At 34.2% G+C, this 24,995-nt stretch overlaps 1 protein-coding gene across 1 annotated transcript in view; it reads right to left on the bottom strand.

Annotated features, from left to right (window-relative positions):
- SGCZ (sarcoglycan zeta) overlaps nt 1-24,995 on the bottom strand; it is a 174,295-nt gene that overhangs the window by 28,652 nt on the left and 120,648 nt on the right. The window contains exon 4 of the mRNA XM_071743461.1: nt 17,343-17,465. Within this exon, the coding sequence (XP_071599562.1) occupies nt 17,343-17,465 (123 nt within the window). The remainder of the gene's footprint in view (nt 1-17,342; nt 17,466-24,995) is intronic.

Here is a 24,995-nt window from a genome sequence, read left to right as displayed (position 1 = left end):
ACATTATCCCACTCCTTCACTTTATTTCTGTAAGCAAATCACCTCAAATGTACCGGCAATGGAATTCTGTAGTATTTCGATGTGTACAAATTATACAGCATTGCAGCACCACAGGCACAGCTGTCTTGATGTTTCTCTAGATTTTTCAGGAACAGCAAGTAATAATATAATGAAATATTAAGATTATGCAAGCGTATGTAATTCCAATTTATCCTCTGAGAGAGTTTAAAGAGTTTGTAAAATCCTTTTTGAAGCTTCCAATTTTACCCCTTGCAAAGTTTTCACAAATATGAGTAATAATGATTGCTTTATCACTGAAGAGACCTTAAAAACAGACTTACATTATAAAAGTTTAATTACAATTAAAGAAAACCCAATTCTTATTTATTTTACCATGTGTACATAGCTAAAATTTTAAACTGCCTCTGTGAGATTACCTAGCTGTTGTTCAACACTAAGACCTCTGGAGGCTGATCACTGCCAGACTGAAAAAAAAAATTAAATATTCAACTAGGCAGATCAAAGATCATAAAAAGACTAGGGAAAGTTCTTTTTGCTTATTTTTTAAAAGCGCAGTTATTATAATTTATCTTGGGATGATTAGAAATGCAAAGGAGTCAGAACGCACCTTCTGAACCTTTGATTGTGCAGCTCTTCACAACTTTCAATTATAAAAAATAGCTTGAAATGTAATTTAGCTGGGTATTTGTATCAAATAGCATGATGGAACTGGGTTTTTTGCCATGGAGGTAAGCAGAACTGAAATGAAAGTAAGTAGGTTATTTTATGGAAACATGATTGGCATGATTGTGGAGTCTCTCAGCAGCAAAACTGATAAATGTTAAGCAATGAAGATTTCAGGTATGATACTGATGAGGCCATATGGGAGCTATATTATAGATAGAAAGCTGTAGTATGGCCTGCCTAGATACAGCTGTTGTAAACTAAAACATGAGCACTGAAATCTCCATAGGTAAGACATGATTAAAAAATAAATTCTAAACCAAATGATTTATATTCATTACTCAAGGCCCTTGAAAGATGACTAATGTGTGATTCATATTTTCTGTATGGCAAACCTACTACTGCAAAACTTCTACTAAGCCTTTCATTTAGATAAGAAGAATGAGTTCCCCAATAAATTAAAACTCAGCATCTTTAGTGTGATAAATTTTGATCAAGCAAACCAAAACTCCAGAAAATCCTTGCAGATTTGAAACAGTCAGTATTTATCTTTTGAATTATCATTTTAATTTCAGTTGAGTACAACCATTTGAAATATTGCTTTTTAATGGTGGGCCATTGAGACACCTCTTGCCTTGTATTGCAAATGCAACTGGATTATAGCTATATGTCCAGTTGCTCATTCACATACTTATTTGAAGGTTCACATCCAAAACCTATGTTTGGACACTGCTTGGTTTACTCTGTTGAAAAAAGTTAATTTATTTGAATAAAATTTGGACTGAAAGTAGTAGTAACTTAACTGGAAATGGCTATTGTAGATGTTACTTTTGGGATGAAAAAGTCAATATATTTAAATGAAACTGCTGAGAAGTCACATTAAAATTTAGAATCACTTCAAACATGAAGAAAATGGAAATTATATTGGAGGTTTACAGAGAACAAGTTTTTAAAGTAACAATTTCAATAATATCTTTTACTTTTTTCCTCTATGATATATGACGGATAGAGATACAGATGACAATAAAAATTAACTACAACCATTTTCTGCTTGAATTGATAGTCTCCTTCAAAAGTTACAACATCTAGATATATGAATATGTTTAAACCTTACACTTAGATTTTACAGTAAATAATTCCTGAAAAGTAAAAAATAATCTTATTTTTCCAAATGCATATATGAAAGCCTGGATGTGCATTTTTCTTAAAATGGTGTAAATGATTCTGGGTTCCCATTAGTGGAACATAGAGCAAAAACTGCCCTTGTACAAATTTTTAAAAAATTAAGTTTTAGGTGGCTTGTTTGTTTTGTTGGTTTATGTGTGTTTTCGTTTTTTAGTTAAAAAATAAACAAAAACCAAACAAAAAACCCCAAACAATAAAGGCTGTATTTTCACTTTGTTGATGATAACCCTAGGATTTGGAACACTCAGGCTTATGTTTTTATAAATAACTAGTCAGTTACAAAACAGAATTTCTGTTTCCTTGATGAAAAATAAAGGAATCAATGAGTAGGAGGACTATCAAACAACAATCAGTAGCTTCATAACCACGGATGTGAAAGAATGGGACTTAGATATCCCTAGTACAAAATGAAGGCTTTAACTTCAGAGCTGATTAAATTACCTTTTCATTTTATCTTGATCTATACTAAAAACAAGGTGTCACGTATTTGTACAGAATACCACGAAAAATTGGTAGAATCTAAAGAGGGAAAAAATAAGAATGAGAAAATTGTTCCTCACCTAGTTACAGGAACAAGTAGCAAAAATTTCCCATTTCAAAGCTTTCTGAAAATTCTATAACATACTGCTGCCTATATTCAAAACCTAGCTGAAATGTCTATTCAATTTGCTTCAAAAATATCTAAAAAAAATTATTAATGATTAGCTTTTGATAAAAGGGTATTTGCCCTTTAGTGAGGATATCCTGTAAATAAATAGTTTGATTTTGAAAAGTCAGAAACTCAAAGGAATTTATTAGTTTATCAATTAAGTCCAGGCATCTCATTATCTGTCTAAATTAGAAGCACAGATTATTTATATAACTGTATAATATAAACTATATAATATGAATATATATATATACATATATATATATAAACTATATAATATTTTCATATTTATATTTATAAGTAGCAAACTTCTGTTATTGGACTGAGAGTAAAGCAATAATGCACAAAATTTAACACCTTGATATTTTTGCCTTTAATACCTGGTCAGTAGTTGACACAGCTGTACTTTACCTAAACTGGAAAAGTTTGTCTGGAAAGCTCACTTTAACTGTATCAGAAGTCATCTAAATCACCTTTAGTTTTAAAACTGATTCACAGGGTGCCTCATAGGGGTTTCAGTGGCTAGTCCTTTATGGCATATGTAGATGTACACTTATTTCTGTCCTGTACTTTGCCATCACTGCAGCACATTGAAAAATCGTTATGATTATGTGATAATTACTACTGCATTCTTACAGTTTAGTAAATTGTTTAATTTAAGCAACATGGAGCCACAAAGCAGCAGGATCATTATCTAGATTTTTAAAATAGCTCTACTATAGCACTTTTAGTGTAAAAGAATTAACTTACTATTGAAAAATTAAAAGCAAACATTTAGATAAGTGCATTTGTGCACCCTGTAGAGGGTACAAATACATATATTAAAAATTCCATTATATACAAATATATAGTATGTATTTTAAAAGTCACTGTAAAATATGCTTTCAAATACTTTTGTGTTTATGAAAAAATGAAAATTGCAGAAGAAACCTTACATGTATTTCTACAATGCTGAAAAGGAGATATGTTGATACAACACATGTTGATGCCTATTAAGACAAAAAGTAAAACAAAAATGTTAGTATCCCCAATTGTTGAAAGTCATAATTTTTTTTTGAGATGAGAAATTAAGCTACACTACCAGTTCCTTCAACAAGGTTGTTTAAAAGTTTCTATTTGATACTACCACAGTAACCTTATTCATTACCTATTATGACTCTTTTCATTTCTGCTCTTTATTAATGTTCTGTTTTTCTCTGTAGAAGTAAATTACACAGATGAATACAGCACACTCAAACCTGGCATTATTGCAATGCAAAAGGGCGAATGACTTAACTTAGATAAGTATTTACTGCATTTTCAATGGTAATTCTGCAGCTGTGAGAGACAGCAAATGTGTAACAATAATTTGTCATTCAGTATTCTCACCTTCAAGTCAGCATAGCAATGAAGCAAGTCTTTTAATTTAGCAAGAAAATGAAAGCAGGTGTATTTCAAATAAGTGAACTGCAATGGCTGTAAACCACCAATGGTCATGTTAGTGAACACATGCCTATCTGTAATCTGTATTAAACACAAGAAAGAGCAAATTTTCTCCAGGTATAGGCAAGATACTAAAACGTACTGCAATATGCTAAAATTGGCTGAAATACACATCTTTTGCCAAAGACTCCAGAATATTTGCAGGCAAGAACCACAGGAGAGTTGCCACATACTTGCAGGGGCTGTAGGAAGAGGGTTTATGTCAGTAATTTACTGCTAGATCTACTGTTCCATCTTCAAGATGGGACTGTGCTGGTCACAGAGTAATTTATCACTGTTGTTCTCAATACTCCATTCTATGTCATCAAGGAGAAGTATCAGGACTCATATAACAACTACAATTCAGATTACCTGACAAACCCTGTAATAACCCCTCTCTGCTCTGAGTCTCGCAGCATAACCCTAGTCTAGCTTTTGTTCTTTTACTGTTTGTGAGAAGACACTAAAAAAATCCCACTCTTGTCACTGCTGCTATCCATCTATCATAAATTAAACACAGGACTTTTAAGGTTTAAGGTATTTTCCTTGCCTTGCTAGGAAGCAAGCCATGTCTGGCTAAAATTAGCAAAGCAGGATTTACTTCTGCATGAAAATTCGGTGCAATCAGCTGCCAAAGAAACCTGTTGTTCACGTACTCTTAGGCATTAAACTACATTATGTTCAGGCACTTTCAGAACAGAATATTGAAAACCAGGCATCAGGGCTGTCATGTCTAGGGAACAGAACATCTTGTAATTTGGCAGTCATTGTGAAATCCTCTCTTTTGCTTTACCATTTTTAAGTTGGAATTACAGAAATAATGTATTTTCTATGTCCAGCTATCTGTGAGACACAGTACCAGGTTCAGAGACAGGTTAAAAGACAAAAAGAAAATCTTCTTTATTTTGCATTCTCTTCAGATCAGCTCAAAGAGGTATTTCTCTATATTACACAGTTAACAACCCTTATTAATCCAGCCTTTCAGTTTTCACTGAAGAGAACCTTACTTGGAAAAACCTCTGTTCTTTTATTCTTAAACCTTACAAAGGAATTTATTTCTTTAAGACTCAAATTTTCTTTTTCCTTTAGTCTTCCTCTGGCCTCCAGATATCATATCACTGTAAGTAATGTGGTCTGTTTTTTTCAGCAGGAGACTCCCCTTGCTCCATTTCTTCTTTTAAAAGTTCCTTTTGATGTCTGTACTAATTTTTCACATTAATGTTTTGCCAGAATTAAATTGCTTTGAGTTACTGTTAGTTTTGCTGTCATGAAGAAAAAAAAAAAAAAAGTATTTTCATTAAAGCTTCAAATTCAGAAACTCTAATTGGTCTTCTGCTTTCATCCTAAAGCTAAATTTAAACCAGGGAGGCCAGACTAAGAATGACAATGAGAAGAAAAAAACCCTGCAACTATAAAAAGTCTGAAAACAGTCCTGACAGCTAAAACATGAAACAAACTTGATGATAAATACTCTTTCTGCACAGTATGCTTTATCTATTGTGTTTTCTCTGCTTCACACTGAGAGCGCAAAAACAGATTAAAAAACTTGTCCATCATTTGGCAATGCTGCTAAGATAAAAATAGCAAAAATAATACAGCTGGTTTGCTTGATATGAAAATAATATTTTTAAAAGGTATTTCCCTTTGATGTTTAATGAGAAAAGACTTTCAGATGTTGTTACAAACTAACAATCCTACCTCATGTTTTCAACCATAAATAGGAAAAGGAATTTTTCAAGGGAACCTAGCACTGGGCTACTGCCAGTATTTTGCCTTTTTGACCTTGTTTGTCTTGTGTCTTAGCATGATCTTAGCATGTACTTTAAAAGCTGTATGTGCTGCTGTATCTAGACCTTTGATCACTGTAACATACTTCCTTTGAAGCCACTGATACAGAAAAAGGACATGAAAAAGCACTATTCCTAGTTACACTGCAAGTGGTGTAATCTACAGTACTTGCTGTCAGTTCTATCATTCTTTATAAATCAGGTTGGTTTAGAATGATGATGACTTCAGGACAATGTCTCCACTTGAGTTAAAAATCACTTTGGCATTTGTAAGGAAATAGAGCTTCCTGGAAGAACTGAGAGCCATTTCTGTGTTCATGTGATTGCCTATACATGAGTATGTGTGGTCTTACATCTCTGCTGTAGCAGTCTTTTTCTAGCATACTCACAAAAATATGTTCTAGATGTTTTACGAATCTGCTAATACCTTCAATAAAAGCAAGACATTTGCTAAAGAACAGTTACCATAAAACTGAATTCTAATGCCTTCTGAGTAGGAACAGATAGATAAACACATCCCACTATAACCATTACCAATATTAGTGTTGACAGGATCAATACAAGTGTTCTTCATATATCTAAACATTAAAATTTATGGTATGCCTGTTGACTTTAGTTTATCTATGACTGTACCATATACCACCAGGAAACACTGACATGTAGGTTTTAGTGTGGGCTATCAATTATAGTGTGATTATACCAGAAATGAGAGATCTCCAGTTGCTTTACCTTGCTATGCTCATTCATTCTATCCTGTCTTCCAGTGAAGTGTGTTTATTCATCCAGCTTTCTCATCTTCCCCTCACTGTACAGAATCTTACTTAAGTGAAATTGAAAATTCATATAATTACATACCATAGTAATCACATATTAAAATACAGTAAATAATATGAAGCCTTTTAAATTATTCAAAATAATACAATTATACAGTTGTATGGTCTGGAAGGGACCTTAAAAATTATCTAGTTCCAGCCTGGCCATGGGCAGGTACACCTTCTACTTGACCAGGTTGCTCAAAGTCCCATCCAACCTGGCCTTGAACCCTTCTAAGAAGTGTTCCAGGAAGTGTTCCATCCACAGCTCCCTGGGCAACATGTTCTAGTGTATCATCATCCTCACACAAAAGAATTTCTTCCTAATGTCTAACCTAAATCTACCCTCCTCCAGATTAAAACAATTAATCCTTGTTATTTATTTACATGCTCTTAGAAGAAGTCCCTCCCAGGCTTTCCTATAGGCCCCCTCCTACCATTTTAGGAAAGATATCGAGGTCCTGGAGCGGGTCCAAAGGAGGGCAACCAGGCTGGTAAAGGGACTGGAGCACAGATCCTATGAGGAGAGGCTGAGGGAGCTGGGGCTTTTCAGCCTGGAGAAGAGGAGGCTCAGAGAAGACCTCATCACTCTCTACAACTCCCTGAAAGGAGGCTGTAGCCAGGTGGGGGTTGGTCTCTTTTCCCAGGCAACCCTCAGCAAGACAAGAGGGCACGGTCTCAAGTTGTGCCGGGGGAGGTTTAGGTTGGACATTAGAAAGAATTTCTTTTCTGAGAGGGTGATCAAGCACTGGAATGGGCTGCCCCAGGAAGTAGTGGATTCTCCATCCCTGGAGATATTTAAAAAGAGACTGGATGTGGCACTCAGTGCCATGGTCTGGTAACTGCAGCGGTAGTGGATCAAGGGTTGGACTTGATGATCTCTGAGGTCCCTTCCAACCCAGCCAATTCTATGATTCTATGATTTTGAAAGGATGCTGTAAGTTCTCCCCACAGCCTTCTCCTCTCCAAGCTGAACAACCTGAATTTTCTCTGCCTGTCTTCATAGGAGAGGTGCTCCAGCCCCCTGATCATCTTCTTGGCCCTCCTCTGGTCTGGCTTCAAGACCTCCATGTCCTTTCCATGTTAGCAGCTCCAGAACAGGACACAATACTCCAGGTGGAGTCTAACATTTCTGTGTGAATAATACAGCTATATATTATATGACATTTAAAATAAAATAAACAAGCAGAAACTTAAGAGAAGTGTATAATAGTGATCATGAAGTTCAAAACCAAATCAGGATTGATCAACAGATGAAGAGGTGCTAGTATAATTTGTTTTGTAGAAGAAAAGGAAGGAAATTCCACCTCCTCTACAACCAAACTATATAGCATTTCATTATTCTTTCCATTTAAAACATTGATATAATTCAGTGTATAATTCAGATTCAGCACTGATATAGTAATTTTCCTTGTAATCTAAAAATCTTTTTTTGCAGTATGTATCTTGAAGTTGGGTTTTTTTGTTTGTTTTTTTTTTTTTTTTCCTGACCAACCGATGTCTCTGTTGTTAGTAAAAACAAGCCCCCAGATATTCCAAAATGCTGTCACTAAGCCCTTTGCATTAGATGATTATTTTTATTGATAAAAAGCTTCATCTGTATAATCTTTGGTTTGGTGATCAACATTACCACATATATTCTCCTGGCACAGATTCAGGCTATTATTTTATAGAATAATGCTGATTTTTGTAACTTTTCCTTCTGCTATTTCTGTTGCTCTTTCTCAATTTCTATACATTTCTTATATACTGCTTAATCTTCATACACAGGTACATATAACCTACTTTCTGAACCTTGAGCAAAGCCACATTGTTATATACTTTTAATTCAGATACAAAGGCCTACATACATTGATGGTATTTTTCTAGAGCCAAAAGGATGGCTTGTTATATTTGTGCCTTGGTGTGCTGAATTTAATGCTGTCAGACACTGTGAAATGTAAACTTGTCATTAGCCACAATGAGGACAGGAATTTAAATTCTCAATGTAGGCTGAAGCCTGCAGGCCATATTTCGTGGGTGATAGAATTTTTTTTCTGGAGTAGCATCCTGTGGGTGAAATTATTCCTAGCTCATAGGAGTCTGCTATGAATAAGCTTTGAGATGCATTGCAGAGCAGCAATTATTTGAGTCCGTGCTTTTCACAGTTTTGCCTGCATACCTGTTTTATAAATAGATCTACAGGTAACAGGGAAGTCCAAAATGTTAATGGTGGAAATCTGCTAACTTTTCCTCTGAGTAAAGCTTGTTTTAAACCGTGGACTGCCTTGGACTCAAGCAATACCTCCTTCTAAGGATTTTTGTATTTAGTTTCTGCTACTTTCTACCTAAGATTAGAGTCAAGATCTTTCCGCTCATTCACGTATGTTATGAAAGTACGATGTATGTCATGACATATTCTTCTCACCTTGCAATTTATGGCTACTACATGTATTAAAAGCTGGGTAAAAAAATTGCCTTAAGATAGGATAAAAATTAAAAAGCCACTTTATAATGGTTTCAGATAGGATTCAGAGAAAGTGTGCAACTCTGACATGTAATACATGGGTCACAGTAAAAGGTACTTGTATATAACTTTTCATGAAAAGTCAGATGCCTACTATATTTCCTAAAAATGTAATAGTATTCCTCCTATTCTGAAGACTTTAAACATTAAAATCCATATTATCTTCTAGTATCTAATGAGAACACTGTTCCAGCACAAAACAAGATATTTTTTCACCTTTAGTATTATTATTATAGGATGAATATTTGGACCCTAAATCCTACAGTGCCTTGCAGCCCAACCCTTATCTCCAACAATAGAGTTTTGTTTCTAGGCAGAAATAAATCACAAGTAAACACCTTAAGGCAAAAACAGAAAATGGGAATACTGGAGCTCTTCATGTTTCACCTTTCCCTTCTGTGAGTAGTTACATTAAAAATAGAGATGGGTCTGCCTGCTCTAATTTAAATGTGCATTTTCAAAACTACCAAACCCTAAGGGCATGTGAGTGTCAGGCTTAGCTCAGGTTTTAAAGAGTTAGGTTTTTACTACAAAATCTGAACCCAATTCATAAACAATTCCTGCATTAAAGCCTTCTGATTGTTTAGTGTGTGTTTTGTAAACAAGATGGTTTAGTTCGATTTTCAAGTTACCTCAGTTTACTGAAAAAGGAGTAATTTTTCACTGGGCTTTGACTTGATACCCTTCAAAATTAGAACTACTATGGCATTTCCGACTCTGCAGTCCCTCAACTTATAATGTGAAATATAATTGGGAATTTGATGCAGATATTGGCAGGTTTTCCTGCTTTCATATATTGGTCAAAATATCCAATAACTTAATATTGCCAAGGTTTCATCTGAAAACCAGATTTAACCTGGAAGTCAGAATCAGTCTCTGGATGAATACTGCCCTGTATCAGAACAGAGCAAATAGTCTCTCCTTAACTTTAGGAACCTATTGGCTGTGTTCCGCAAAGCAACAACTCAGATAACTACAGAATCAGCTCCAAAACATAAGCTCTATTTCATAGAATTTAATGGACTACAGCCTTTCACCCTACCTAAACACCACTGTGTCATTTTGCAGGGGTTTTTATCTTTGTTTTCTTTTCTCCTGCCTGCCTGTATACTGGCTCTTCTATGTGTTTGTCTATAGAACAGCCTTGTTGAATATTTTTCAGTGGAATGCCTATAAGAGCTAGCACATATTTTCCTAGCCTGGCAGAATTGCTTGCACATTCCTCTGCTTTTGGTACTATTCCCTTTTCAGAGAAAAGCTGTTAAAGCTTATTTCTCTTTACATGCATTCCTGAGATTAATCATGCCGTTCCTTGGCATGCTTTGTTAAGTGTAAAAATAAAAATCTTTCTTTTACAAACTGTTATTAGCTCAATGTATTCCTCCAACAATCTGCATAGTCACATGCAGGGTGATGTAAGTACACACAGCTTGCAACCTGAGCTGTCTATATGTATTCTACCCTTAGCTAAAAGATATAAATCTAGTTGTGCAATGTCCTGAATAAGAAATTTATTTTTTTAGTCTCACCACTTTCAGCCTGTCTAGAAATTTTCCACTCCATAGACACCTTAGAGCTTATATATATATATGCCTGTAATAAGCTCTGTAGCTGTACCTCAAAAAGTAATGCTCTGACAGGTGGCTCTCTTGCCAAGTGGTTAGGTGCCTGCAATAACATTTTCTTTCAATCAGAGCTCTCATACAGATGAGCCTGGACATTAAGTGCTTCCTTGAAATCTAAATAAGCTTATCAGAAACTTTTTTAATCAAATACATTTCGGGGTACATATTAATGTAGTGATTACTGAAAATGTTACCGATGTATGATGATAAAATAATACTGTTTCTTTCAGTGTTTAGGGTACTGAGTGTTTGGCATATCTACCTAAGTTTATTTTTTATAACAGTAAACATCATAGCTTTACTGTGATCACATTGTTTGTGTAAGCCATCTAAAGTGATAAAGGGTTTCCCTTCATCTTGCATTACTTCACTCTCCAAACTCCATCTGTCCTGAATGACAACCACCAACAGAACATGGTAAAACCAAGTGCATTCATACTGAAATTTCTATTCAGTGTTTGAAGGCACTAGATATATGCCAACTGTAATAACAACATATATCCCATAATCATTTATATTCTATATTTCAGTACTTGTTATAAATATTTTACTTCTTTTCCAGCCTAATTTGCAAGTTACATATATTTCCTCGTATTTCTGTCATATTTCCTTTTATAGCCGTGAGCCATATTTCTACTTTATCATTTCCTTTTAACTAGCCTGGAAGACCTTTCTGTATTTCAGTTACCTGCAGACTCACAGTCCTACAGAATAATCTTAAAATCAGAACTGAGGTACTGATGCACTCCTCTGCATGTTAATCCTGGCTATTATTAGAACACTATTAGAATATGAGTATGTAGGAATTTTCTGAAGTTTCCTTGATACATCAAGGCTCTCATCTTTCGTCTAGAGAAGTAAATGGCTTTGATCAAAGCCATACTGCAACCATTCTAAGTGTATAGTGTAGTGTAATGAGAAAGATACTTGCAGCCCTTCACATATTTTTCCGACACTATTCTAATGTCAAAGTAGATTCAACCTACACATGCTCTGCTATTAATCTGAGAAGGTTTCCATTTAAACTGAAGTTTCCATTAAAACTAGAACTCCTGTTCTCGTCTGACTTTCTGCACAACTTTGCTATTTGACAAGGAACAAAGCTCATAGGAGGTCATAATGATCTGCAAAGTTTGTATGCCTCTTCTTTTTGTTTCTCTGACTACTGCTAGAAGCTATGTGTAAGTCTTATTACAAGTGCAATTCCCATTATAAGATCTATGATTATGTTTGAAATATAGAATAAAAGTGATTTTCAGCTAATTATATCAGCTCACATGATACAAACATGGAGCTCCATATATTTGAAAATTTTTTATTAGCTTATCTATTTCTAGAGGAAAATATTACTGTTAAAGTACTAATTATAATTATTTAAAATTCACTTTAATCCATAAAGAACTTAAAGTCCTGTGATAAAACAGATTATAGCAGTCAAACATGCAGGAACAAGGGATGAAAGAAAATAAGCCCGCAGTTAAGAAAGTAATAGGATACAATATAAATTAGTTTTACAGAAAAATGAGTAATATTTTCTTAAGAAACTATACTGGATTATTTAGAAAAAGTGGTAAAGCTCATTTGCTGCATCTAGAAAACATAATAGGATTTGACTGCAGAGTAGCAATGGTTTCTCGTGGAAGACCTATGTGTTTTAATTTGCAAATCCATATTTGCCTTGCCCTTTTAAAAAACATTATTAATAAAAAAGCCACATATGCAAGTACAACTGATTCAGAAGAAGGTACCTAAACATGTAAAACCCAAGTTAGGCTACTGTCTTGGAAGAAATCTTGGAAGAAGGGTAAGAGCTATGGTCAAATAAAGAACACTAAAGCAATGTCTGAATGAAGTATATAGATAAGAAGAATGTTCACGAGACTACAAGAATTGAATTACAGTCTCTTCTCCATTAAAAATGAGAGAAATACTCTTCTTAAAAACCCACAAATTTTTAGCATAATTTGGATAAAATATTTTAAGTTTCACAGGAAAAAATGTTTCTGATAACATGCTTTTTAGACTTAACTGAGCACACTACCTCAAAAGTCAGAGGAGAAAAAAATCTTACATTTTCAAAAAAAGTAGGTGTTTTCTTAGATTATAATTAGACCACCTCCACTTCACTTAGTACTTCTTATACAGCTGCTAACAAGTTTTTGGAAGTTTTGATGGAAACAATTACAAGCATCTTTTGTGGCAGTGTCTCAGAAAAATGTATACTGAGCTAGGGCTTCTTAATCTATTTTCTTAAATCTAATCTGGCAGGATAAGGCTGAGTCACGATATGTACTTGTATATATACTTGTATTGTTACTAATGAGTGTGATCAATACAGTGTTTTCAAGTTCTGCTACAAGAATACCTTGGAGAGATCATATGGCTGTTAAAAGAAACATGAAATAAAAGCATAGAGCAGAAAACTTTATACTGAGACTCAAACAACAGAAGTAAAAGTCAAACAGATACTCTTGCTCTAATTAGAGAGTGAAGATGACTTTACGATACTATAGATGCTGTCCATTCATTGGGAGAAAGTGAATATACTGGATGTAGAAAGGTTTTACTATGTGCAGAAAGAAATCTTAGAGCCCACCAGACACTCAGCTCCGTATCCTGGCTTGTTTCCCAGCTCTTTGGCAATATGTTTACTTCATCTTGCTTTTCTCTTCCCTCCCTACAATGGGCTAAAATACTTGTTAAACTTGACAGTAAGAGCCATCCCTGTATGGAGGGGCAAGAGTAAGCTGCAATTTTAGCAGCTCTGCCTTTTGAAATAAAGGTTGACTCCTTTGTCTTCTTCCCTTGAATGAGCAAGTATAAAAGAGCCAATACAATTAAAAGAAAAAGCAAAAGTAACAATTGAAAGAATCATAGAATCATAGAATTGGCTGGGTTGGAAGGGACCTCAGAGATCATCAAGTCCAACCCTTGATCCACTACCGCTGCAGTTACCAGACCATGGCACTGAGTGCCACATCCAGTCTCTTTTTAAATATCTCCAGGGATGGAGAATCCACTACTTCCCAGGGCAGCCCATTCCAATGTTTGATCACCCTCTCGGTAAAGAAATTCTTTCTAATGTCCAACCTAAACCTCCCCTGGCACAACTTAAGACTGTGCCCTCTTGTCTTGCTGAGGGTTGCCTGGGAAAAGAGACCAACCCCCACCTGGCTACAGCCTCCTTTCAGGGAGTTGTAGAGAGTGATGAGGTCTTCTCTGAGCCTCCTCTTCTCCAGGCTGAAAAGCCCCAGCTCCCTCAGCCTCTCCTCATAGGATCTGTGCTCCAGTCCCTTCACCAGCCTGGTTGCCCTCCTTTGGACCCGCTCCAGGACCTCAATATCCTTCCTAAATAATGAGTCTTAACCAAATCAGGCAGCTGCCGAATATTAAAGTCAGACACTCTTAATAGGGAAATACAGAGCTGCAACTTCTCTGAAACAAACAGTACTACTGCTGACATATTTTTCTTGCCTGGGAAATATATTGATATCTGAATCATTAGCCTGTTTCCACTATAACTTTTTCCCTGGAATGGACTGCCTATATAAAAATTGGCAAATAAAAGTGCCAGAAAAATAATCAATGAAAAAACATAAGATTAATCTTTCAAGTTTTATTAATCAAGAATTTCTCACACTGCCATATGCTGTATCACTTTTTAAAGCTGTGAATTGCAAAAGCTTTCTTCTAAATTTAGAAAGAAATCAGGTAAGATGAATCCCACATAGTCACAGTGGCTTATAAACACACATGGAATGGGCACACTTTAGAGAATTAATTTCTAAAATACATCTTGTATTGGACCTATTAATAGTAAAGTGTTCTCAAAGAGACACTGTTCACAGCTAAGCAAGAAAACAAAATCAGGTTTTCACTGTAGTACCATACTAAATTTGCCACATTTAAGAGTTTCATCTCGAAATAATCACAGCATATTTTTGCTTTTTAATATTTTTACTTTTTTGTTCTTCCACAGCTCCTTCACTATATTCACTACAAAAGATAATGATTATCAAAACACAGGCTTGAGAAAAATACACTGATTTTTTTTCTGTTTGATTTTTGACACTAGGATGATGCCTTGCCAGGTTTCATCAGTTATATCACATTAGATAGTGAAATGCAGCCTGGTTCATGCAGCTCGCAGGGACTCATCACCTTTAATGTGTTTGCTGAAGAATTTAAAGGTATCACACAATCTTTGGACAGAATTCAAAGAGCTACTATATCAAAGATTGATTTTGTTGCATGAAGATAGAATTATTTTTTTTTTTTCCCTTTGGCAGACTTTTTTTAAAGAACATTTTTCTTGAGATTGCATGGAACATACAACTTCTAGCCCCAACTGGGAAATTTATGCTAAATAATTTCAGCTTCAAACTGAAGTCAAGATTGAAGCATAGATGTCTCATTATAGATTTATGATTTGGCTACAGATTATAAATAACACTGCAAAAAATCTTTTAGGGATACATAAATATATACGTGGTTATTCTAAGTTTTTCACAAATATTCATTTAGAAATCTAATACTATTGGCTTCATTCTGTGGAACAGTAATCTTCTTCTCTAACAAGATAACAGAAGGGTTAAACTAAAAAGGGATTCAAAGGATACAATTTTGAAACTAGGTTTTAATAGTCTCATTATAAGAAAGTTTACTAATGAAATCTGATTTCAAGACAAGCTTATTATCCAGTGATTAGAATCATCCCAGCTCCCTTAAATTACTTTTTAATAAACAGTAAAGATGACAATAATTTTCAAAAGTAAATTACTCTTTCAAATTGCAACTACAAAACACCTTCAAATGTTTTCTTAAAGAAACTGCCTGAAATGCTGGACGTTAGAATATCTAACGGAACATAATTTGCATTTATCTTTATAACATAAATGACAACATTAAGAACCTGATAAATTCTCCCATATGCATATTCTCTTTGTGATGTTTAAATGCCACCTAAATCTTTCTTTGGTGCGTAAGTAGTTAAAATCAATGGTTTTATTTTTTAAACCATAAAAGAATATTTCTAGTTCAACGAAAGAATTGAAAATTCAGTCCTAACTCTTGTTTATTTTTTATTTCAGCCACAGAAGGAAAATCAATTACTTATACAAAAAACTTGAGTAGTGAGATTCTCTGGTAGAACCGAACAAGTATACAGTAAGCCCTGAAACTCAGATGATTATATCAAAGCAGAATTAGCTTTTCCTAGCCTTTACTTTTTTGGGGTATTATTATTATTGTTATTGTTATTGTTGTTGTTGTTGTTATTATTATTATTATTATTATTTGGTTGGGTATAAATTCACATACAGCCAGCTTTATTTCTTGAATTAAGGAGAAAATACTGTTCTTTTCACAAGGGATAATCTTATATTCCATGCTAAGCAACACTGAATAAGTTTTCATTACTTCTGCTTTCTATACCATTGATGTCAATAGTTTCTTTGGGAACTCAAGCCACTTGGAAGTTAAAAACATCTGAGCAATCCTTTGCTTTTGAAGCCTGATAAGAAATATTACCATGACATCTACAACTTATGCTTATATTTCTCAATGGCAGGATATGTAATCTTCAGTGCAATTCGTAAGATATTTTATTTTTTAACTCATGATAGATACTCAGCCATCTCCTGTGTCAAATGTAAGATAACTTTCTCAGTATTTAACCTTAACTTTCTCAAATTCGAACCTCAGCAGGAGTCAGTATTGTTTTTTTCTTGTTTTACAGTTAATATCTTAGGTTTTATTATGGTAAATTTCTCATACAGTTGCTACCTCTGACAAATTGCTGCTGGCTCAACAAAACACTGATGTCTCCCTCTCCTGACCCTGAATTTGGTAAACTGGTAGAGTTTAGTTTATCATATTGGAAACTGCATCATCACTAAACTGTCTGCTTGTAAAAGACTTTAATTTTGGTTTAGCAGTATTAAAAAATATTGATTAGCTGTGGAAGATATACAGAAGTCAGATAGGGATGAAAGGGAAAGAAAGGTTATCCCACTGTAAGCAACAATTCTGAGGCTTATGAGGAAAGTTCAATCACAGCTTGACTCTGGACTTCCTGGATCTATTTTAAAGATATATCTGGATGAACATGTAGAAATACCTAACTCTTTTTATAAAGGGCTTCAAGTTCTTAGTAATGTGTTTCTTAGTTTTACAGACCAGAAAGGGATATCTTATCATAATCACCATAAACCAGAACCATTTTATACTTTCTATAAAAACAAATTTTGATACTAGTAGGCTGAGTTCAAACTCTGTAAAACAGACATTCCAAGATGTAGACTGACCTAAAGATAAACACAGCTGTAGGTCTGGAGAAAAGATGAAAAAAACCCAACAGTTTTCATCATTGTGAAGGGGCATGACCTCAATATATGCCATGAATGCCACAAAAATTGTTTAATGGTAAAATATTAACAGCCAAATCAAGGGTGGTCCTGCAGAGTTTAAATTCAAGTCTGCCTTTGGAGGAATTGGTTTTTAGATTATGCAGTATCTTTTGGTCGGTTAAGCAATCACTGATGATGAGATCTTCCTCTTCACTCTCCAGATTTAAAAAAAAAAAAATAAAAATGAAGAGCTCACATCAATTTAGAAACCTTATTAGTAGCGTACCTGTTACTTTCAGTCTGTCAGCTCCAATGACAATCTCATCTTCATCTGCAGAAAACAATACTCTTCCACCTTCACTTGCCCTCACTTCAAATCTCTTACACTGGGCCTCTACAGCATCAGCTCCTGAAATCCAGAAAGTAATGTTTAATGGTCTCACTTTGTAAGAAAAAAAGTAATAATCAGCACACATGGAATATCCAAAACATAAAGAATAAATGAGACTTCTGTAAAATACTTGATGTTATGTGAGCTTGATAGGTAATTTGTATTATAAAATGTTAATTTACAGAGTAACTACTTTACTATTGCATATCAGGATAGAATTTAGAGAAACTCTGAAAATCTCTATTTCAGTGTCATGTGTGGAAGCCAACACAAAAGCATAGAATGCACTTAAACTCTGAGGTCTGTAAATGCCAACGCAGAGAGAGCTTTCTGGTGTGTGCTCACCTTAAATAACATTTGTTTGCCAATGGTGCAGAAAGATGAGACTATTCCACTAAGACCACCAGATCAGCACAGCAGAAAGAGTATTTTCATTCAGTTATACACAAACTTGAATAGAATAAGAAACAAAGCAAACCCCAATGAACTACTATCTCCCAATTCATCTTATATTCTGTGAAAAAACCCTCCCAAATCTCTCAAAGTTCCAAACTCCTAAAATAATTCTATAATCAAGCAGACCTACTGAATGTCACTTACCAGTGCATTAAAAAATGTGTGCAGATACCAAACATCAGAAGAATTTACTATGTTTTTCAACTTACAGGTCTTATTTTTTCAATGTTTTACTCACTAAATTGTTTATGGGGTTTTGTTACAAATTTAACTAAACTTTTTTATTATTATTATTTGTAAGAGAAAATAAAGCACTAGTTTTAAAACCATATATAGCTGTAAGACAAATTACAAGATTTTAGGGAATAATTATCTGACAATTTTCTCACAGATTCTTAACCAGAATTCTAATGTACAGCTGGAATGACCCATCAATTTATATGGGTAAAAATTCCAGGGAAGTTATTATGAACAAAGGAATCCATGTGTGCCATTTCAGTTTATCAGTCTAGTTTATAGGTTTGTGACAAACCTGCTTCTATAATGTGGAAGGTTTCAGTTTAATATGCAAATGAAAATTACAAAAATATACAATAAATATAAAAACTGTGATGACTAATTTTGGATTAGGAATTGCCATAGAAGCCCTGAAGTTGCAGAATTGACTATAAAATTAAAAAAACAGTTCCTCTTACTTTCAGATGAACTAAAATTTGTACTATAAAAAAAATTATGGCTATTTTTTAATTTTAAAATGTAAAAAGAAGATGGAAAGGACTTATAAAAATACTTGTAATCCTCCATATACTTTAAACAATTCACACTGTCTTTTAAAAGTGTATTCTGGTATTTTCTTCTATTCTCTGTACAACTAACTGTATTGCAAATGTGATAATCATGTTGTTGGTTATGTTTTTTAAAAAATACTAAGTTTTAGAGAGAGAGAAAGGGACAAATTTCAGATAACATAATGTTAGCCACGCTACCTCTCACAAACATTCCAGGATGTTCACTAACAAAAGGTATAACTAAGACAAATTGTCCACCAGGATAAACACAATAACAATATCTATTCACCAACAGTTGTCTTAATTTGTCAATTACCCTTAACTACTGTCCCAAAAGTCAGTGGTGGTACCCCTAATAATATTGTCCCTCAGCATATTGGATTTTTTTAAATTTTATTTTATTTTATTTTTAAAGGCTAGTATTTAGCTAGTTGTACAATCAGGAAGGTTACTCTGTTCTTTTACACCATTCCAGATAAATATACCTTTTAAGAGAGCTATTGAATTTATGTATTTATTTCTTGTATGAATGCTTATTTAATGAAGCCAAATGACGTGCAGGCATTATCAGATCTCTGGTGAGTTCAACAGCCTGTTCTGTCTGGTGACAGAAATACAAGATGAAATTCAAAGGTCAATTTACCAATTCCTTCAATTTCACAAGTCTGCAATTATGTTAAACTTAAATGTTGTTTTTCAAAACAATTCCACTGCAAAATAAATCATACTGTTGTTAACGCCATCCAGCTACACTATGAAATCTGGATGACTGACTCGGATTACTGTAAGAACTGTAACAAATCAGATGGAAATTATTGACCACAACTTCCAGAGTAATTGTCAGCTTCCCGTTTCAAATAAGGATGCATGCTGCTATTTAGCCATTTTGTTAAAGTTGGAAGAACAATTGTGCCCCCTCTGTGTATCACTGATATTTTGCCATCATGTTCTCTGGAGCAAAAACCAGGCCTCATTCCAAGTTTGTTTTGCCCTAATAAAATTGTACACGGAAAGGATCAAAATCAAACAGCCTTGCTACAGTAAACAAAGAAACCTTTTACATTTTACACAAGCCTTTTACAATATCTAGCTTTTCTGAATTGATATCTACATTCTCACTGCTCTGTTGAGTATCTTTTTTAGAATTTAAAAAAGAAGCCTCTCATACTATCAAAATACTCCATTTTGATACAATTTCAGAATAGTACTCAATTTTGGTTTGGAAATACTTGTTCTTCATTTTGAATTATTTAGAAGGATTACAATTAAAAGGCACTAATTTAATGCAAAACTTATGAAGGCCATTTTAAAACTGACCTAAAATATATTGCTTAGAGGAAATATGGGAAGCAATAATTTTTCCTGTTTTAGCTACAAGACGGATTTCAAAATCTCAAAGCCCTTCTGGAATTGAATATTTATTTTTATGCACAATTCCAGTTTTCAATAATTTTGCAGATTTCTTCTCATCTAAGTTCTTAGAATAGAATGTATAACATCAATGAGTCTGCATTTTGAGTCATTATTGAGTCATTATTTGAGTGATAGATTTAAATTCTGTTGTAAAAGTAATTTTCAGTTAACAAGAAATATTAATTTAATTTTTAAACAATAAACTCATTTTTCAGGTTAGTTAACTACCAAAATTTCTGTGTGAAACTCGTGCCTAACGGAACATATTGTCACATATAGACAATCACAATAATCAGGATCACACACTTTAAATTCTTTAAACACCGCTATATATGATGCAAGTTATGGAAACATAATAACAGGGATGAACTTTTTAGTAAGGTTTGTTGTGATAGAACAGTGGCTAATGGTTTTAAACAAATCTAGACTAGAAATATGGAAGACATTTGCCATGATGAGGGTGGTGGAACTCTGGAACAGGTTGCCCACAGAGAAGTCAGGTGCCCTATCCCTGGAAACATTCAAGGTCAGGCTGGATGGAGCCTGAGCAACCTGATCTAGTTGAAGATGCTCCTGCCCTGTTGTACTAGTTGACCTTCAAAGGCCCCTTCCTACCCAAATTAGTCTATGATTCTACGAAATATTCCATTCAATAATTAGAGACAAAATAGTACAATACAACGTTTCTTTTCCTGGCCCAGGAGACCTGCTCTCTACCAGGGATGGGTTGTAAAGTGGAGACTCCACCAGTGTGCTGCCTGCCTGACAACAGCAGCAGCATCCTGCAGGGATACGGAAGCAAATCTGAAAAAGGTGGAATTTATCCTTGTTCTGCAACCATAGTTATGGCTCAGAAACCAAGGTTAATGACAAATAAAGTAATACTAAATTAGTTTAATCTTTATTTAATAGCTAATGATTGCTGAGCTACCTAAAAGTGAAATTATAAGTACTGTAATGCTGTTAATTTACACACTGAAAGTTGCTACTTTGTAAAGAAAAGGGATTAAGAGAAAATATGAGAGAAAACAAAGAGAAAAAAAAACCTGCCACATTCTTATTCATTATGTATCATTGCAAGTAACAGCCCATATCTCAATAACTGACTTCTAAAAATTGTGATGTATTTAGGAGAATATAGCTTTTTATGAAGAACAACAACACAAACCAACGAGCTGGAGGCTTCTACAAAGGAAGACATATTTTAGATGCTCTAAATTTGTGTTTCTTCAGCACCACATTGTATAAAAGTACACCAAGAATTCAGCTAGTCCAAAATATCATTACAGGATATATCTCTAGGTTTTATGCTAAAAGAAATGGCCTTTTACTTTGTGTTGCACTTGAGACTTAGCAGTGCATCACTTACTATTACTCACTCACTGCTGAAACAGTGGTTAGTGTATTCAAGCCACTTGAGAGATTACTTACAAAACATAATACATGTTAAGTTTGTCTCTTTGATGCAGAAGCAGATGTGAATGTTATGAAAATGATTTTGAAAAGTTAAACTGCCTACAGAGTAATCAGTTAAATCAAAATGGAATTCTGTTTCATTATGTTTTCATTTCCCAGCTGAAATGAGTAAGCAGTTGCATGTGAAACGTATTAGTGTATTATCTTCTTAGCTGTAATGCTAATGCAATGTTTTTGTTCCAAAAACACCCTACAAAAATACACATCTCATAAAGTGTCTGAATCTTGAATAGCACTACTAAAAAAATTAGAGAATCGGTTCTTAGAATATCATGCATGAACAAAGCAAATCTTTCAAAATCTTTAGCTTAAGCTTGTCGAGCAATCACACTATCCACTAAGCTTATTTTCAGCAAATCATATCTGCTTGAATAATGCATACTTCAGTTCAGAGGAACATGCAAAAAAAACCAAAAACAAAACCAAATTCTTTTTGGAAAGGTAATTTCTACTAAACACATGACTATCTGAAAAATCTTTCTAGCTGTCCTACTTTACACTAGAGATGCAGTCAGCTTCTGTCATCTTGTGTTCAGAAAAACTAATTCCTTGTTAATGGAGCTGCATAATAGTGAATTGTATTATTATGTTTCTGTGGAATTCCATAATTTCAAAGTATATGGATGAAAAAAGTCCATTTCATATTTACCCATATGTAATGATGGTTTAACACAGACTTGTTGCACAGCAGTTGCATAATCAAAACAATCATGAAATCAGCTACCTTAAAAAAGATTTAAAGCATAAAATGATTAATTTTAGTTACAGTGAAGACTTGTTAAATGAAAATGCTGGGCCAACCATACAATATTAATTCAGAATATTATAGTACTGTAAACGAGATTAACACTAATAGACATTAAAATCCAAGATAAGTATTGGGTCTATTTTGAGCTCATGGAGTGCATAGCTTGAATTATTAAGTATTTGATGATGTCAACAAGAATGCATGCTTTTAGCATTTTTTAAAATCAGTGATGCCTTGTACTATTTTATTATTATTCAGGAAAACAAATTATAACCACTAATTGAGATTATAATAAATACTACCAAGAACTCATCAGTCTTCTAAGATTAGGATATGTTTATAAAAATAAAATTTTAAAGATGGAAAAGTAAACAATCCATTTACCAAATACAATGTAATGCTGATTGGGTGAAATCTTGATATGGTAATTAACATCATCACATAACAGAAGTGTAAAATATTGCTGGTTGCTATGAAGAGCTGAGGTCAAATTTTCTGTATGGGATAACTGGGTGGCTTGGGTGGGGGTCTTCTTTTGGCATTACTACAAAGCTTACTGCTGTGGAAACTGCTGCTCCTCCTGGGTAGCATATATTGTTTTTTTTTTTTCACTGTTTGGAGAGAATGAACAGGTATAACAGCTTCCTGGCCAGTTTGGATTCATCAGCAGATTGAACCTCTTCTAAACTAATTTTGTTATGCATATTTTGCTTTATAATGCACTGTATCATGGTTTTTACTGTAGGAAAAGATATTCCGGTTTGATGGCCTTTTTTTTTTCCACCTGACTGTTTTCCACAAAGTTTACCTCCCTTCCAATTATCCATAAAATAATAGAAGTAATAATGCTTGTCTTATCCTTGTGAACATAAGAAATGATGTAGAAAGTCATTACTGTGAAAACAAGATTGTGGAAACGATTTTCCTAATAGCAACAGTTTCTACACAAACATTACTTTAGATTAATTTTTTAGATTTTTAGGACTATCTAACACTGCTCATTACTCAGCACACAAAATATGTTTGGGACTTTTAACATTAGAATATCATATGTATTTCTTTCTTATCGGTAAAGTGCTCCACCCCCACTCCTATCAGCAGCAATGAAACACAAATATTAAAACCAGGCTGAAGGTTCTTTGCCTTTTATTCTGGTCTGGTTCTAGACATCTACAATGCTTTGCCATTCTCACTTTACTGAAGCATAAGTTGAAACAGAGATGCATGAGTAATAACAACTGTCAGCAATACTAAGTAGGTAAGAAATTACTTTTTTTTTTCTCTTCTGTTGATCAAGATATTTTGTGTGCTGATATGAGATACATACAAACACCAGCAGTTTCATATCTGCCTGGTGAACAAACCAACCTTCCATAATCACCTGGCAGACAACAAACTCAGACATAGAAATAGATAAGAATTCAAGCACTTTAAATTTAATATAGGGTCTAGAATTCAAAGACAATTACCATGAATTCATGATCTTTTTAAATGGAAAATATAATGAATTTCAACATGCTCTCTCCTGATTCTTCAATGAGAAATGGGTAATACAAGCATTTATTAAATGGAGGGTGTTTTTGGATTACAAAGTTACTTTTATGAGAATGTGTTGATGCTTCTGAGATTGGAGATAAGAGAGACAAAGCATTTTTAATAAATATTCAAGCCCCAGCCCCAGTCTGAAATCAATATTTTTCTAAATATCAATCTCATATAAACCTTATAGAAATTTTTCTTAATATTCATGGAAATGTTAGTTATATTATTTTGGCCACCAGAGGTCTCAGAAGTTTTTCAGTGAAGGCAAATGCAATAATGCAAATGAAAGACTTGTAACAGTTAAATAGAAGAATAAAGAGAGCTTTTAGCTGAGAGCCAGACATCTACACAAGCAAACGTTCATGGCAAGCAGAACCTGTTATGTGTTCTGTTTGCTGAGGGAGGGAAGGGACCATCTCTATTGTGTGAATACAGGGTGAAAGTAGCAGTTAATAAAAAACCCTGGTTGGGTCAGTTAACAGTTGCTGGACATGTTATGGAGACATCAGGGAGATACTGCTTTTAGGAGAGGTTGAAATTTGAGTTTTCCTGCTCTGAATGATTACCTGTTCTGAATGTTTCCCATTCTGAATGATGACAAGGGAAACTAGAGCAAGTGACAGGCCAAAAGAGGCAGTGCATGTATTTGTTACAGGTTTTTTTGCATGAAACTACAACGAACAATACCAGCCATCAATATGAATTATTAGCTTGGGGATAAACCACATATATATACACATAGGAGAAATATATAGGAATAAAGCAAATCAGGCAGAACCATCTGAATCAGACAACAGGTTTGGCAGGAGCATGGCTTTAGCTTTTTCACAACCTACAGACCCACTTGCATAAAGAAAAGATAAGTAATATTACAGGTTTATGACTTGGTCAAATGGAAACTCATAGGAAAATTTCGCCCTCTTGGACAGGTATTACAGAAACTTACATTGCCTGTCACTGTAGCAATGGATATAATATATCCTTCCCTCAGCCTGCCGTCCTGGTGCTTTCTGATGGTGACACTCCAGGTATGAAAATACATATATAAGTTGCATAGAAGTTAGAGCAGAGAGCATTCTCCATGCTATGAGGCTGCAACTGCAGAAGAGCAAACCTGTGCTTTTC

This window comes from Heliangelus exortis, chromosome 4 (assembly GCF_036169615.1).
Source record: "Heliangelus exortis chromosome 4, bHelExo1.hap1, whole genome shotgun sequence".
Classification (NCBI taxonomy): domain Eukaryota; kingdom Metazoa; phylum Chordata; class Aves; order Apodiformes; family Trochilidae; genus Heliangelus; species Heliangelus exortis.
Note: the sequence above shows the minus strand (reverse complement) of the source record. Positions and strands in the feature narration are given on the sequence as shown.